This window comes from Pungitius pungitius, chromosome 11 (assembly GCF_949316345.1).
Source record: "Pungitius pungitius chromosome 11, fPunPun2.1, whole genome shotgun sequence".
In the NCBI taxonomy this organism is placed as follows: Eukaryota; Metazoa; Chordata; class Actinopteri; order Perciformes; family Gasterosteidae; genus Pungitius; species Pungitius pungitius.
The window spans coordinates 20,240,305-20,255,578 of NC_084910.1; the positions used below are offsets into that span (position 1 = coordinate 20,240,305).

At 46.6% G+C, this 15,274-nt stretch overlaps 5 protein-coding genes and 1 pseudogene across 5 annotated transcripts; 2 read left to right on the forward strand and 4 right to left on the reverse strand.

Moving 5' to 3' along the window:
• Nucleotides 1-260: 260 nt before the first annotated feature.
• On the reverse strand, nucleotides 261-1,590 carry mrpl17 (mitochondrial ribosomal protein L17). Its single transcript, XM_037452921.2, has 3 exons — nucleotides 1,191-1,590; nucleotides 856-924; nucleotides 261-767 (listed from the first exon to the last, which is right to left on the reverse strand). The coding sequence occupies exons 1-3, from the start codon at nucleotides 1,362-1,364 to the stop codon at nucleotides 534-536; spliced, it is 477 nt and encodes a 158-aa protein (XP_037308818.1). The 5' UTR covers nucleotides 1,365-1,590; the 3' UTR covers nucleotides 261-533.
• A 779-nt stretch (nucleotides 1,591-2,369) lies between these two features.
• Nucleotides 2,370-3,493, reverse strand: LOC119197033 (trypsin-1-like; annotated as a pseudogene).
• A 1,214-nt stretch (nucleotides 3,494-4,707) lies between these two features.
• LOC119197032 (trypsin-1) lies at nucleotides 4,708-6,123 on the reverse strand. The gene is made up of 6 exons (XM_037452919.2): nucleotides 5,990-6,123; nucleotides 5,749-5,899; nucleotides 5,411-5,661; nucleotides 5,195-5,331; nucleotides 4,982-5,083; nucleotides 4,708-4,890 (listed from the first exon to the last, which is right to left on the reverse strand). Exons 1-6 carry the CDS (start codon nucleotides 6,027-6,029, stop codon nucleotides 4,843-4,845), a joined length of 729 nt encoding a protein of 242 aa, XP_037308816.2. The 5' UTR covers nucleotides 6,030-6,123; the 3' UTR covers nucleotides 4,708-4,842.
• A 2,906-nt stretch (nucleotides 6,124-9,029) lies between these two features.
• LOC119197031 (trypsin-1) lies at nucleotides 9,030-10,439 on the forward strand. The gene is made up of 6 exons (XM_037452918.2): nucleotides 9,030-9,142; nucleotides 9,233-9,383; nucleotides 9,471-9,721; nucleotides 9,801-9,937; nucleotides 10,049-10,150; nucleotides 10,242-10,439. The coding sequence occupies exons 1-6, from the start codon at nucleotides 9,103-9,105 to the stop codon at nucleotides 10,287-10,289; spliced, it is 729 nt and encodes a 242-aa protein (XP_037308815.2). The 5' UTR covers nucleotides 9,030-9,102; the 3' UTR covers nucleotides 10,290-10,439.
• Nucleotides 10,440-11,294: 855 nt separating this feature from the next.
• Nucleotides 11,295-12,855, reverse strand: LOC119197028 (trypsin-2-like). Its single transcript, XM_037452913.2, has 5 exons — nucleotides 12,673-12,855; nucleotides 12,441-12,594; nucleotides 12,094-12,353; nucleotides 11,724-11,860; nucleotides 11,295-11,637 (listed from the first exon to the last, which is right to left on the reverse strand). The coding sequence occupies exons 1-5, from the start codon at nucleotides 12,830-12,832 to the stop codon at nucleotides 11,485-11,487; spliced, it is 864 nt and encodes a 287-aa protein (XP_037308810.2). The 5' UTR covers nucleotides 12,833-12,855; the 3' UTR covers nucleotides 11,295-11,484.
• A 555-nt stretch (nucleotides 12,856-13,410) lies between these two features.
• Nucleotides 13,411-15,258, forward strand: LOC119197029 (trypsin-like). The gene is made up of 6 exons (XM_037452914.2): nucleotides 13,411-13,570; nucleotides 13,682-13,838; nucleotides 13,945-14,043; nucleotides 14,134-14,297; nucleotides 14,723-14,859; nucleotides 14,952-15,258. Exons 1-6 carry the CDS (start codon nucleotides 13,426-13,428, stop codon nucleotides 15,102-15,104), a joined length of 855 nt encoding a protein of 284 aa, XP_037308811.2. The 5' UTR covers nucleotides 13,411-13,425; the 3' UTR covers nucleotides 15,105-15,258.
• The last annotated feature ends 16 nt before the right edge of the window (nucleotides 15,259-15,274 follow it).

The following is a 15,274-nucleotide window of genomic DNA, read 5'->3' on the forward strand; positions in this document are numbered from 1 at the left end:
TGATTGCTCACAAACAATGTAAAGAAATATACTGACTTCTTTTCATCTGTATAGATGTGCCTTCAGAACAATATATAGTTATACGTGTTTTAATTGATGAAGCTAGATGACCAAATAATATATAATACTCTAGCGTCATATGGCACATCTAAAAACACGTTTGTCATGAGGTGTTTCTCCAGATTACCAAATTAAAATCTGGGCCCTTTAGTGAGTGAGCTGTGCAGTGTTCCACTAAATGTATGATCTAGAAGTCTGGATTAAAGATTCATCATCTGCTTCTTTATTTAATCACATTTCAATCCGTCTCACAGGCCCCTTTTTGATTTCATGGAAAATCAAAAATGCTTCTGTTTCTTTCCAGTTTTACGACAAAAACTTGAAAATGAACCAAGAATATTTATTAATACATACATATGTCCTTTTGTGGATACCCGAGCAACTGTTTTTCGACAAAGGCCGCTCCGTGAGCCATCAGCCGGTTGCCGTAGCGACCACAGCTCACCAGTCCCTCCTCAACTGGGCCGTGTGGATCAGTCCTTCTCCTGCCGGTAGCCTTTGAGCAGCTGGTTGATGAGCGTCAGTTCGTTCTCCTGCTTCACCGGGTGCAGCGGCGGGAAGGGGTTCCCTCGGTACTCGATGACGGCCATCGGGGCCCGGTCCAGGTTCTGTCTGTTGGGAAGGCGAGCCGTCCGCGTGTACCCGGTAGACTGCGTCTCGAAGCGCGGCGCCAGCACCTTGAAGAGCTTTGGGACCAGGTCCTTTTCCTGAGGAGGAGGAGAAGAAGAAGCGTGCTCAGACTGAACCACGTCTTTACAAGAACAGGAAACTCTCAGCTTGTGACTGCAGACGCACCGTGAGCCAAAAACTGGCCATTTTCATCGCCTTCTCGTCGGTGTCTCCTCTTTTGGCGAAGTCAACCAGCTGCGGGAGAACCAGAGATCAATCATTGTAAGGACACATTTCATATCCATTTTAATCACATCTGTTGCATTGATCACTTTGACAACCTTTCAACAAATCGTGTTCATAAAATGAATCCTTCACCCCATCCTCATTGATTAGTGATCAAATATAGATTTGATTTGACCTTCTGCACCGTTTCCGTGTGTCACATTAAACTGATGCTCAGCTATGTTGGTTAGCTTAGCTAGCTTAGCTTAGCTTTAGCCTCAGCGGGTCGCCGTTACCTTCTCGGCGTAGAAGCGGACTTCGTCGGCCCGGGCCGCCGTGGTTTCGATCCTCTCGTGTCGGACCAGCCCGGTCAGAATGTTCCGCAGCATGTTGATCCGGGACTGCGGACCGAGACCGATCCTGCGGGCCACCCGGCCGTGGGAGATCAACGCCTGCAGCGTGAGGCGCATCCTTGCCGGCTTCTCCTGCGTGAGTCAGCGGGGGGGGGGGGGGGGGAGAAAAGACGGCGAAGGAACACACGAGACGCGTCAAATGCGTGGAACCTCCCTGCGGGGGTCTCCGGGGTCAGGAGCGGTCACGTGGCGGTGAACGAGTCCGGAGGTCAGGCGAAGTCGACGCGCAGCTCGCAGGCTGATGGTCGATGTGCGTCGGCAAATGTGTCCGACTTGGTCCCCGAGCTGTGGCGCGAACGTTCCTCTGCGCGGGAAACCTCTCATAATTAAAGTGAGATTCATATTAAAATCCAATAAGGGGCAGGAGGTCTGTGTATTTTGGTCGGCATTGTTTGTATTATTATCCAATACTACGCTCTCTTCTCATTGTTTTTATTTATTTCAGTGTTCTCTAATGATCACCACTTATTACTTCATTATTTGTATTTCTATTTGTTTCCTTACTTTTACTTTTACAAACAATATTGTATGACCATAATATATCATAGCTTGTTGAGAAGACTGGTTAAAGCCCCACCTGCTGGCAGCAAGAAAACAATGTGGTTTTAGTGGTTCGGAGTAACACACAATACAATTGTGGTTCAATTTTATTTTTGCAGATGAAGCACGTTGGATGGATATATATGTTTGTATTTTCAAGTGTGTGGGATATTGTTTGCGTTATTTTCTCATGGTTTGGTAGTTATAAAAGACCAAGAACAACGTAGATGAACGTGTTTGTCTTTTAAAGAAGGACTCGACACCACAGATTCTAGTGGACCCACTAACAAAGATATTTGTTACACACCAGACCTTCAGTCACAAGTAGCTGTGCCCACTTCTACTTCATAAAGAATACCCCGTACAGCCAACCCCCTTCATTCTGAGTGGAAGGTTGCTGCTCAAGAAGAGCCTCTCACAATCAACAGAATCCTTGGAAAGGCTCAGAATAACGTGGGCGAGTTCGATAGAGCTGAAATATATATATATAACGATGCCCAAACAGATCACATCACACACATGTAGGTCGTCTTGTTTTATTTCCACATGCAGTGAGTTTCATTCAGGCGGTGACGGTGTAGCAGAGATGTGACTGGACCCCATTCAGTAGGACGCCATGGTGCTCTGCAGCCAGTCTGTGAAGATGCACGTCTGACGCAATAGACAAGGGAAAAAAAACACTTAGAGGGTCTTTCCGAGTCATGAAATACAAATATATGATTACCGTGGGAAGCGTTTTTGTTTTTTTTAACCTTGGCGTAGACCCCCGGGTGGTTCTTCTCTGCACACCCGCAGAGAGCGCAGCTCTTGGGCAGAGCCACGGGCCTCACGTGCTGGTTGATGGTTGCGGGTCGGCTCAACTTGATCAGCATGATGTCGTTGTTAACCAGCCAGGACTCGTAGTTCGGGTGGGGGATGACGCGGGCAGCAGCGATGACCTATTTGCTGCCGTCCATGAACCAGTGGTTGTGATCGCCGAGCACGACGTCCATTTTGCTGAAACAGAGGAGAGCCGCAGGGAGGACTTGGGGACCAACGGGGGCTTTGTGGCGGTTTCGTCCGGTCGGAGGTGATGTTCGATTCGACCTACGACTTGTAGCAGTGGGCGGCGGACACCACCCAATCCTCGTGGACCAGGGAGCCCCCGCAAAAGTGATAGCCGGAGTTCAGAGACACCTGGTGGGGCTGAGAATTCGGCGCACACTCGCGCCCTCCAACAATCTTGTCATCCTCTGTGGCAACTGAAAATAACATTATGGACATCTCTTCAAAGAGCGATGGAAAAGTCTCTCTAATTAATGGCCGGATAGTTTTTTGTGTGTTTTTGAACGGTGACAAGACGGAAAACCTTCCGAAATGAAATAGGAGTAACGAGGCGATTTTTTTAAATGTAAGAAGTAGAAAGTACAGTATTTGTACTTCGTTACTTGACACCTTTGCCCATTACTGTTTTTCTGAATTATAGCTCATCCCCATCTGAAAGCCCCACTCTTTCCTGGTTTCTAAGTTGGGTCCATACTCACACACAGCTCCGAGGAGCACAGCGAAGACCAGAGACCTCATGCTTGCTCGATATGGAAACAGGTTTCCAGATGAGCGCCCTGACCTGTTCCGACTATTTGAGAAACCCCCCCAGATGCAGCTGACCAATAAGAGAACTCCTTCCTTAACGGGGCTGCATCGTTTTAATGGGGCTCTGGTTTGAGGTTCGATAATATGCTGACGACATGACGCATGGCGCCGGGGTTTTTCTTGTGATCGGACCTGTTGTTGCTCTAAACTGGTTTGATTAAAGTCCGTTTTGTACGAGTTGTAATCAGTTCGCTGACCTTGACTCAAGCTGGAGCTGTTCTCACAAAGAAAACGGCCACAAACAGAACAACATTAAAAATAGTAGATCGGGTGGAATGAAATGATAATGTATGACCTCAAAGTGAGGTCAATACTTAATACATTAGCCATGGAAAGGGTATAAATATACACTTGGATGAATCAAACTGAAGGGTAATATTAGCTGAGGAAAAATAGAGCTTCTATTAAAATAATAAGGTCATAAATTATTCATATTTTCTAATTTTTACAATCAATCAGAAATTGCAGCTAATTAAACTCACAAATCCAAAGTACACAGTAGATGCTGCGATATGATTATATTTTTCACATATTAAATATCACATATCACATATATATAAAATACTAATTCTCAGTCTGTATATTTCCATAAGCTCCATCTCAGATATTTAGCAGTTAAACAAACTACTACAAAACATTACTATACTACCATCCCTTTTTCAATTGCATTTCTTTATCCCTTGGGTCTACTCTAATTCCTCTGCACGGTTTGGTTAATGGCTTAAATGAATTGGCTTAACGTGACATGACTCTCCGAATAATGGGCTGTTTGCACAGCCGATTATACATATCACATATATTTCATCATTATAGTGAAAAAATGGATGCATCGCTTTCATTAAGCCACAATTACAGTGTGCGTGTAACAGAGGACCATTCAAAGGTTATCAGTAGGAAGTGCTAGAACTTATTAAAAATAAATGTACAACCATTCTAACACCAAATGAAGCATTACAGTGGGAAATCTCGTACAGGATTAACTTTTTTTGTAATTGATGTAGCAGCACATCAATGTCTGTTTATTTGTGTAAAAATGACTGCAGTGCACTTCATTTATCATTCATTCAGTTCTAGTTAATGTACAATTACGAACCAAATTGCCTTATTTATGCAGGCCTGAAGAGCAGTAATCATAAAATGAGTTTCCATTTTTCAAGTATTGTTTCAGCTATAATGATGAAAATATCATAATGTTGGACATCAAGGGCAGAAATTGAGAGAAACCTCATTTTGAAGTCGAGACATTCAGACTTTATTGACTCAGATGGAAAAATAAGCAGATTGTTCAAAACTCAACCACAATAATGCAGTTAGAGTTTAGGAAGAAAGGCCCCAGAGTCGGATGGAGATGGCAGCATCGGACTTAGTTGCTGGCCATGGTGCTCTCCAGCCAGCTGTTGAAGAGGCAGACCTGTGAATGGAGACAGCAGGAGGTTGGTTAGCACAGGCAGCCGGTGGTCCCTACGGGACGCTTCAGTCTGAGCGTGATGTTTCCGGGTTACCTTGGCGTAGACACCGGGGTGGTCTCTCTCAGCACATCCGTAGCCCCAGGACACAACGCCCTGCAGCTCCCCGTTGCACACGACGGGTCCACCGGAGTCACCCTGAGAAGCAGAGAGCGGACGTGGAGAAAATCCAGAGAATTCTAGATGGGCAGCTGAGAAGCACTGGTCCTCCAGGACCAGGACCAATCACAGAGTCCCCTTGGTACCCACCTGGCAAGAGTCCTTGCCTCCCTCCAGGTATCCAGCGCAGAACATGGCATCAGTGATCATGCCGGGGTAGGAGTTATCACAGTCCTTGGTGGACAGGATGGGGACGTTCAGGCACTGCAGCTTGTTGCTGTCGGCCGCTGTGGAGACGCAGAAGCAGAGAGCCGATGATAAACCCAAAGGAAGCTTCTCTAACTTCAACATGCGGATGTTACTCACAGGAGCTCATGGTGTTTCCCCAGCCAGTGACTTTGCACATTGTGCCGGCGGGGGCGCAGGAGGTGGGGAGGGCCACAGGCACCACGTACTGGTTGAGGACGGCGGGCTTGCTCAGCTTGATCAGCATGATGTCGTTGTCGATGTTGTAGGAGCTGTATTGGGGATGGCGGATGACTTTAGAGGAGCTGATGTACTGCTCGCTTCCCTCGTTGACCCTGAGGTTGTGCTCTCCAAGACGCACCTCAATACGCCTGGGGGGGGGGGGATCAAGGGGGGTTAGTGGCAGCTGCGGTTCACAGAAGCAGACGTAACACGTATCTCCCCGATGTTCCACTCACGACTTGTAGCAGTGAGCGGCGGACACAACCCAGTTCTCGTTGACCAGGGAGCCACCGCAGAAGTGGTATCCGGAGTTCAGGGACACCTGGTGGGCCTGGCTGTGGGCGGTGCACTCATACCCGCCGACAATCTTGTCCTCCTCCGTGGCAACTGGAAACACAAAGACGCCAAACAGTCAGCTGCCACGTGACGCTTTGTTAGTATTCAGTAAATGGAACACGGGCGGAGAGAAAGGCTTACAGGCAGCTCCGATGAGCAGAACGAAGACCAGAGACCTCATGGTGGATGTGTGATGGCGTCGATGAGAGACCTCACCTAAATCCCCGGCTTATATCCGCGGACAGGAGAGCTGACCCCCTCCCTGTGCGTCCCCATTGGTCAGCGGTGAGCCAATCCATGTCGCAGGATGTTGGACTTCGGTGACTATTTTACAAGAATGACAGCGTGGCTTTCTTCTCAGTACATTTGTAAAAGCATTGGGGAGAGTATGAAATATAGATCATATTGGCTTATAGGTGTTTAAAAATGTTCACTACATCATCCCATCACCTATTTCCAGTGACTGTGTTCGTTTGAACCATGTTTGAAGCTCTATTGTTATATTTCTTAAAAAGAGCATTTGTTTAAAAAAAACCCAACTATATCATTATATATTATATATAATTAATTATATATAATTAATTATATATTAATTAATGGCCACACATAAGAGATCTCGCAGTGTGTTTTATCTTGACGTGCGTGATGAGAGTAAAGATTTCTGTTTAGTACCCTGTTGATTACAGTGATCGTCTTTATACCAGTTTAGGTTTCATACTTCTTACAGTCATCTACACGGTGGAACATTTTACACAGTAAGTCGTCCTTTTTAGGGAATTTACAGTATTGCTGCATTCGTTTTGCTTACGTTTTAAAGCCACCAGCTGGAGGTCGTCCCTTTTTTCTCCGGGCAGATTGTACAGGTAAACAAGTGGACTTTATATTTGGATGAGTGAACACGTATCTGACAGCTGTTATTTCCCAGCGCCTGTCAATGAATATGCAGAGAGCCGTGGTGGAGAAAGAAGTACCATCCTTCACGTAAAAGTAACGATACCACAATGTAAGAGCGCAGTTTCTGCATTATAAATAGTACTGGAGTTAAAGTAGAGGCAGTAGAAACCTTTTAAACACATCAAATGTAAAATGGCCCATTCTGCAAATCCAATATCTGTAAATGTGTCACTTTTTAATCTTTTGTGAACAAGAGGTAAATGATGTTATGCGTCTACTTCGTACCTTGTGACCTAATGTGAATCCCAGCATTACTTAACACAACTTCATCCTGTATACATCTAATATTCCCCATGAATGGGAAATACACACATCAGATTTGTTCTATAATCCTGTATCATGAGTATAAAATCATTTCTTTGTGTTTAGTAAAAATTAACGTGTCAAATAGATATGCAAATGAAAAAAACTGATATTTGGTTCTGAAATGTAATAAAGTAGAAGTAAGATGAATAAATATAAAATACTCAAATCAAGCACATGGACATCAACATTGTACTAAAGTACAATACTTGATTTACTTTATATCAAATCTTCATTAGATCTTCATCTCATTTCCTGTTAACAGCGTTCTTATCTCTGAAAGATGCTGGAAAACCTTTTTATTTTCTACGTAATTCAGTTGTATTAATCATGAAAACCCGTTTTTAACAGAGAGGGAATAATAATAGCATTTTACCTTGGAGTAGACACCTTGTGGTTTTCCTCAGCACACCGTAGCCCCAGGACACGACACCCTGCCGCTTACCACAACGGGACCCCCGGAGTCACCCTGAGGCATCCATGATACCAACCGGAGCATTATAACCAATGATGTCAATGGACACCAAGGGGCCAACTGAAAGCACCCAGAAGGCCACTTAGGCAGCAGCCGAGGTTCGTTTCAATTGAGTAACTAGACCCAAGCAGAAAGGTCAGCCTGAAGAAATGGCGGTCAATAATCTGCAATATGGCAAATACACTCTATAGTACTTTATTACACTCACGCGCGGCTCCAATGAGCAGAGCAAAGAGCCCCATGGCAGCAGCGTGGGACCCCGTAGGCGTTAAACTCTTGTTTTATGTACACTCTGAGCTGCCTCATTGGTCCAATAATGCTTAAAATAAAAGCTTGATAGTGGGGTTCTGACCACGAGGCGAATGGGGTTTAATTCAAGTGACAGAGAATGATCTAATAACCATTGAAGAGCTGGATTACTCACATGACGCCTTTACTCAAGGCCGACTCTCGGTCCCAACGCAGCCAACCAGGACATAATCAATCATCACAAGAAACCCAATGAACCCAACGTGGTAACTGGCACATAAAGAAGCCTTTTTCATAATAACTTTAATAAATCCACGGACCTCATGGTTAATAATTACTGCAGTGTAAAAATAACATATTATTTGGGATATTTGGATTAATGTCTGTTGTACTGTAAAAACGTAATTTAGGTGTGGGACAAACACATTCCCCCCGTGAACTATGACAACATGCTCTGGTGGATTCAACATCCTTCGGTACCTCAGTGGACTGAACCTGCTCTGGTTAATCTTCCACATATTCATAACAGCTGTTTGTCTTCTACTAAAACGTCCCAATTGCAGATCAGCACTTAATATTATACACATCACCGTATTTGACTCAGTGAGTTATTTAACATTAGATTACACTACGTAGTCCGTTCTTCTTTTTATTGATCTTATGTCTTGAGTATCCATTTTCACTACAACAATGATAATAAAATGATGATTACTAGAGGCGATAACAATGAAACTTAAAAATGGGATCCAGTTTAGATGAATCCACTGTGAAGTGTCCTTATCGCTGATTTATTATATTCATTGTGCGCTTCAGGTTATTTTCATTGCTGTGAATCAAGAGCCAAATCGAACCACTGTGGTTGTGAACCAGGCCATCTGCACATCTGCAAACACAAATCCATCCATGTGCAGGTTAACCATTAAAAAATGCACCCTGTGCTGAACACATACGCACGCATGTTCAGTCTCATAAATCATAGGTAATGCTTTTTCACACTTGTTTTATCTTATTTTAATATCAATTTGTATGCTTGTTTCCCTTAAGAACTCATTTCAAAAAGCTTCTTAAAACATTTAATCTCCAGCCATCTATTAGGCAAATACAGAAAATCCGACAGCAAACCAAACACGTGGATTTCTAGCACCCGTAAGCATGTTTCCACGTTCCGGCCTGATTGGACAAAAATAACGCTGGGGGTGTGTTCAACAACAGCCGAGCTCCATAAAGCGGGACGCCAGGTGAGGTCTCTCATCGACGCCATCACACATCCACCATGAGGTCTCTGGTCTTCGTTCTGCTCATCGGAGCTGCCTGTAAGCCTTTCTCTCCGCCCGTGTTCCATTTACTGAATACAAACAAAGCGTCACGTGGCAGCTGACTGTTTGGCGTCTTTGTGTTTCCAGTTGCCACGGAGGAGGACAAGATTGTCGGCGGGTATGAGTGCACCGCCCACAGCCAGGCCCACCAGGTGTCCCTGAACTCCGGATACCACTTCTGCGGTGGCTCCCTGGTCAACGAGAACTGGGTTGTGTCCGCCGCTCACTGCTACAAGTCGTGAGTGGAACATCGGGGAGATACGTGTTACGTCTGCTTCTGTGAACCACAGCTGCCACTAACCCCCCTTGATCCCCCCCCCCCCAGGCGTATTGAGGTGCGTCTTGGAGAGCACAACCTCAGGGTCAACGAGGGAAGCGAGCAGTACATCAGCTCCTCTAAAGTCATCCGCCATCCCCAATACAGCTCCTACAACATCGACAACGACATCATGCTGATCAAGCTGAGCAAGCCCGCCGTCCTCAACCAGTACGTGGTGCCCGTGGCCCTCCCCACCTCCTGCGCCCCCGCCGGCACAATGTGCAAAGTCACTGGCTGGGGAAACACCATGAGCTCCTGTGAGTAACATCCGCATGTTGAAGTTAGAGAAGCTTCCTTTGGGTTTATCATCGGCTCTCTGCTTCTGCGTCTCCACAGCGGCCGACAGCAACAAGCTGCAGTGCCTGAACGTCCCCATCCTGTCCACCAAGGACTGTGATAACTCCTACCCCGGCATGATCACTGATGCCATGTTCTGCGCTGGATACCTGGAGGGAGGCAAGGACTCTTGCCAGGTGGGTACCAAGGGGACTCTGTGATTGGTCCTGGTCCTGGAGGACCAGTGCTTCTCAGCTGCCCATCTAGAATTCTCTGGATTTTCTCCACGTCCGCTCTCTGCTTCTCAGGGTGACTCCGGTGGACCCGTCGTGTGCAACGGGGAGCTGCAGGGCGTTGTGTCCTGGGGCTACGGATGTGCTGAGAGAGACCACCCCGGTGTCTACGCCAAGGTAACCCGGAAACATCACGCTCAGACTGAAGCGTCCCGTAGGGACCACCGGCTGCCTGTGCTAACCAACCTCCTGCTGTCTCCATTCACAGGTCTGCCTCTTCAACAGCTGGCTGGAGAGCACCATGGCCAGCAACTAAGTCCGATGCTGCCATCTCCATCCGACTCTGGGGCCTTTCTTCCTAAACTCTAACTGCATTATTGGGGTTGAGTTTTGAACAATGTGCTTATTTTTCCATCTGAGTCAATAAAGTCTTGACGTTAAATTGAGGTTTCTCTCAATTTTTGCCCTCATTATGATATTTTTAGCATTATTTGATGTCATCAGGTTGCATAAAAAGGATAACTAAAGGGACCTAATAGTTTCAGCAATAGTTATTAATGTTTATGGCATTATCTGACTGTGTTGTCTTGCATTGTTTATAATTTCATCAGTTTACCTTACAATAATAAAACCATATTCATCAAGTCGTCAAGATAATAACAGGTACGAAAATTAAGATTTTTTGTTTGTTTATTGTTTCACCGTGGTGGTGGTGGTGGTGGTGGTGATGATGATGAGGATGATGATGAGGGATAATCCACACTGCTGTCTGTGAAGAGCAGATGCTGTGCAACTTTCCACCGATCTTTCACTCTTTTACTTTCATTTTCAATGTGAGTTCTGACCTCAACTAACAAACAACTTTGGTTATGCGTTACTATTAATAGGACATGATTAATCAAAAAGGGGAGGCTTCAAGCTTGTGCTTCATCACGTCACAAGAAAATGTCTTCCATTCTGAGAAACAACAACAGAGCACATTTTAGATTTAGAACTTACATAATGAAAGGAAGATACGAGTCATCTTTGTCCCAAATATATTTAAGGATCTTTTCAGGAGACATTTATTGGTAAAGAAAAGAGTTCTTTGTAGTAAATACTACTTTTCCAATTCTTGTGGGATTCTGACATTGATAAATAGGTGTCGGAAAACATCTGAGGATTCTCAGGACACAAAAAAATCAACATTTCTTATATTGATCTTATGGATTGATTCATAAACTGATGCGTTGTTGTGAACCTTGTGGTTTTGATGGGCTTGTTACCACTGACTGAGGGTCTATTGCTGCATTGGGATCATATACTACAGTACTGTCAACAATGATGTACACACTGATGCATCACAAAAATGTAGGTTTTATTGATTATTGCCTAAAACCCCACTTCCTCTCTCTCTCTCTTTGTCATTACAGCTGTCAGTCGCTCTCTCGCTGCGTCTCTCCGCTGCCTCCCGTTACAATCTCCACCCTGTTTCCTCTCTCTCGCGTAGCTTTGGGACGGTAAGTCCCATTCTAGGCGTACGTGGAGAGAATGTCGTTGATCCAGGGCATCAGAGAGCAGACTTTGGTGTAAACGCCGGGGTAGTTGGGTTGAGCACAGCCCTGTCCCCAGGAGACGATACCTTGCAGCACCCCGTTGCACACCAGAGGACCACCAGAGTCACCCTGAGCATGGAAGAGAGGAGACTTGATACCTTCTACCATTCCGTCCCTGCAAACATGTCTTCTCGCGTGGAACTGTGTGGAGATACCTGACAGGAATCCTTGCCCCCCTCCAGGTACCCGGCACACACCATGCGGTCAGTGATCATGCCGGGGTAGGAACCCTCGCACTCCTTCTGAGACAGAATGGGTACTTCCAAACACTGAAGGTAAAACGGGTTGAACACTGTAGACACCAACCAGAAAGAAAGATAAAGGGTCATGTTTACTATAAATACCACATGATGTCAAACCACTATGGGAACGTCATGGAGGTAAGAAGGAGCAGCCACTTGGTAAGTGACCCACCACCCTTGAACCCTTGGGTCCACCAGTTAAATTCCGTCAACAACATCATTGCAGCTGAATAAACGTTCTGGTCATCCATCCTTTTACTGTGACGGTTTGGTGCCTCCCCACCTTGATCGGTGTAGATGTTGCCCCATCCGGACACTGTGCACATGTCCCCGGGCGCGGGGCAGGCTTCGGGCAGCGCCACGGGCTTGACGTACTGGTTTACGGCGACGGGGTGCGCCAGCTTCATCAGCATGATGTCGTGGTCCAGCGTCTGGTAGTCGTAGCGCTCGTGCCAGTAGATGGCGTCCACCGACATGTACTGCTCCGGGCCCTCCTGCATCCAGATGTGGTGGTCCCCCAGGACGGCAATCTGTGAAAAGGGGCTGAGGTGGAGACAAAAGACGACATTTTCACAGCCCTCTTTATCAAATATTTGTTGTTCGTACTCAAACGCCGAATGGCGCACACACTTTTGCCAGCAGTGGGCTGCAGAGACGATCCACCGGTCGTTGATGAGGGAGCCGCCGCAGAAGTGGTAGCCGACGTTGAGGGACACCTGCCAGGGCTGAGAGTGGGCTTCACACTGGTAGCCGCCCACGATCCGGTCATCCGTAGGCGCTGCAGCTGTGCGGTAAAAGAAGATCCATCACGTGTCATATTCATGGTTGAAGTTCTGAAAGTCGTTGTGCGTGCTGCGAGTACCTGCGGCGCCCAGGAGCGTGACAACGATCAGGCCGATCATCTTTTGTGGCGGTCTCGAGCCGTCCTCCGGTCGTCCGTCGCATTTATACTTAAACTGCTGTGCTCTACTTCCACACCTCCATGCCTCCACCCAATACAAACCCACCCTCAATGCCCTCATCCAGGCCCTGAAAAAGAACCTTATCTTCTCCACGTTCTGCCTCTCGGTTAATAAGTGAGCCACATCTTGTATATTTTTGGCCTTGGAGAGTTTTCTGTACTGTGTGTTTTTTGACTGATCATTTTCTGCACGTAAATAAATGTGCTTGTTTTTTTAACACATTTCTCCCCTCTCCAGACACACAATGATTCATTTTTACCAGACAAACAATACAACACTTGTTCTGCACTTACAAGAGCTTTAAGGCTGTTTGTTTCTGGCTGATACAGAAGCAGAAGAAAACAAATTGTTTTGGAACATATGACCTTTTTTTTGCTTGACTTTAATTTAAGTGGAACCCACTTAAATAATAGTTTGTTCAAAGAATGTAGATGTTCTTTGAACAAACTATTATTCATAAGACGTTTGACACTGGGTCTCTCTCGGTTATTTCCACGAAAGGTTATATAACAGTTTTTAGTGTTTGATGTTTCAGCTTGCCAACAATAAGTGACCAATGAGAGAACCGTAGACAGGTGTTAAACAGGTCGAGTCCTTGGTCCACATGTGTAAAATAGGTGCACGGATGACATAACCACAGGGGGTATGCAGCGATGGGGGTCACCGGGGAGAGGGAGGGCACGAGAACGGAGGTAACGGGTGGATATAAATGCCAGCAAGGGTGCACCCAGGTGCCTTCTGATCTTTCCCCTGAAACCATGAGACTGCTGGCTTTGCTGCTGATGATCGGAGCTGCTGGTAAAGACACACACACACACACACACACATGTGCACTATTATTTCACAAAAAGATGGAACGTTGTTGTTAGGGTTAGGGTTAGCCACCTCTAACCCAGGCGTGTGTCCTAGCGGCGGTTCCCCGTGGAGACGGCAGAGTCATCGGCGGGCAGGAGTGCGAGCCTCACTCGCGTCCATTCATGGCCTCTCTCAACTACGGTTACCACTTCTGTGGGGGGGTGCTGGTCAACAGACAGTGGGTGCTGTCCGTCGCGCACTGTTGGTACAAGTGAGTGTGCTTCAACGGAGGAAGCAGTGTGCCGCGTCTTCTTGCTGCTGTGCTGCTGTGGCAAATCGCTGAAGTTCTTTTTGTGACATTCCACTTCCTCCCTCAGCCCCTACGCCATGCAGATCATGCTGGGAGAACATGACGTGCGAGTCTTTGAGGGCACGGAGCAGCTCATGAAGACCGAAAACATCATCTGGCACCCGAGGTGAGCGCAAATTGAAAAATCCACTTTTGCTTCTTGTCTGGTTCGTTTGTTCAGTGCAGAGAAACTACGTTCACCCTTCTGTGCGTGCAGTTATGACTACCAGACTCTGGACTTCGACATCATGTTGATCAAGCTCTTCCACCCGGTGGAGGTGACCTCAGCGGTCGCACCGATCCCTTTGCCCACGGGGTGCCCAGTGGGGGGGCTCCCCTGCTCTGTGTCTGGCTGGGGCTACACTGCCATCGATGGCGCGGGTGGGTCGATTCTGATGGTTCCATCAACGTGCTGAATGCCTCTCTGCAGAGGTTGTGTAGGATCAGACTTGTTTTTGTAGATAGCAAAAAGCAGTGTGTGGTGTGTGTTGTTGGCTCGTGGAGTACCCGTCATTGTTGTATCCAGGCTTCTGTTCAAGCTGCCCAAGTTGATCGTTTTTCAAACGACACACGAAAAATGAGATTTTTATTGGATAAATTTGGTGGGAGTCCCCAGATAGAAGTATCGCCACATTCCGATAAAGCATTTATTTCTGTGTTGTGGATCACAATTTTTGTCCGTCAACTTATTACAACAAAAAGGGGAGGTTTAACATGTAGCTGAGGCACTAAACGTTTATTAAATGACCGGAGAATCCCAGACGTGCTGCTAAAGCGGTTTTCTCACTGCACTCCGGCTGCTACAGCGACCACGCCCAGGCGTCTGCAGTGTTTGGACGTGCCGATAGTGGACGAGCAGGACTGTGAGGAGGCCTATCCGGGCATGATCACCCCCAGGATGGTCTGTGCCGGGTACATGGATGGAGGCAGAGATGCATGCAACGTGAGTTTTGCAGCTTCCAGACACCGTTTGGCTTTACACGCCTGTGTGTGTGTGTGGAGACATTTATCATTATGCTCACACTCCCTCTGCAGGGGGACTCCGGCAGCCCTTTGGTGTGTGTCGGAGAGGTCCACGGCCTGGTGTCATGGGGTCAGGGATGTGCTCAGCCTAACTACCCTGGAGTGTACGTCAAGGTGTGTGAGTTCCTCTCCTGGATTCAAGACACCCTGGAGGCCAACCCCTGAAGAAATGACCCGTTTTGACTTTGACTTTTTACAATTGATCCCCACAGCCCTGATTTTACTTTTCTTTCTCTCCCAGATGCCTTGTCCCTTCTGGACAGGTGTCGCTCACATATTAAAAAATTCACCCACAAAATAAAAAGATGTTCAATTTTCATTTGTCTGTTTACATC

Excerpts from the sequence above, each read along its gene's own strand:
- LOC119197029 (XM_037452914.2), top strand. The coding sequence starts at position 13,426 with ATGGGGGTCACCGGGGAGAGGGAGGGCACGAGAACGGAGGTAACGGGT. Across the intron at positions 14,298-14,722 it reads CACTGCCATCGATGGCGCGG|CGACCACGCCCAGGCGTCTG; the intron begins GTGGGTCGATTC and ends CGGCTGCTACAG. Across the intron at positions 14,860-14,951 it reads GAGGCAGAGATGCATGCAAC|GGGGACTCCGGCAGCCCTTT; the intron begins GTGAGTTTTGCA and ends CTCCCTCTGCAG.
- mrpl17 (XM_037452921.2), bottom strand. The coding sequence starts at position 1,364 with ATGCGCCTCACGCTGCAGGCGTTGATCTCCCACGGCCGGGTGGCCCGC. Across the intron at positions 925-1,190 it reads TCCGCTTCTACGCCGAGAAG|CTGGTTGACTTCGCCAAAAG; the intron begins GTAACGGCGACC and ends GTTCTCCCGCAG. Across the intron at positions 768-855 it reads TGGCCAGTTTTTGGCTCACG|GAAAAGGACCTGGTCCCAAA; the intron begins GTGCGTCTGCAG and ends CCTCCTCCTCAG.
- LOC119197031 (XM_037452918.2), top strand. The coding sequence starts at position 9,103 with ATGAGGTCTCTGGTCTTCGTTCTGCTCATCGGAGCTGCCT. Across the intron at positions 9,143-9,232 it reads TCTGCTCATCGGAGCTGCCT|TTGCCACGGAGGAGGACAAG; the intron begins GTAAGCCTTTCT and ends TTGTGTTTCCAG. Across the intron at positions 9,722-9,800 it reads GGGAAACACCATGAGCTCCT|CGGCCGACAGCAACAAGCTG; the intron begins GTGAGTAACATC and ends GCGTCTCCACAG.
- LOC119197032 (XM_037452919.2), bottom strand. The coding sequence starts at position 6,029 with ATGAGGTCTCTGGTCTTCGTTCTGCTCATCGGAGCTGCCT. Across the intron at positions 5,900-5,989 it reads TCTGCTCATCGGAGCTGCCT|TTGCCACGGAGGAGGACAAG; the intron begins GTAAGCCTTTCT and ends TTGTGTTTCCAG. Across the intron at positions 5,084-5,194 it reads GAGGCAAGGACTCTTGCCAG|GGTGACTCCGGTGGACCCGT; the intron begins GTGGGTACCAAG and ends TCTGCTTCTCAG.
- LOC119197028 (XM_037452913.2), bottom strand. The coding sequence starts at position 12,832 with ATGAGGGCATTGAGGGTGGGTTTGTATTGGGTGGAGGCATGGAGGTGT. Across the intron at positions 12,595-12,672 it reads CACGCTCCTGGGCGCCGCAG|CTGCAGCGCCTACGGATGAC; the intron begins GTACTCGCAGCA and ends TTTACCGCACAG. Across the intron at positions 11,638-11,723 it reads GGGGCAAGGATTCCTGTCAG|GGTGACTCTGGTGGTCCTCT; the intron begins GTATCTCCACAC and ends TTCCATGCTCAG.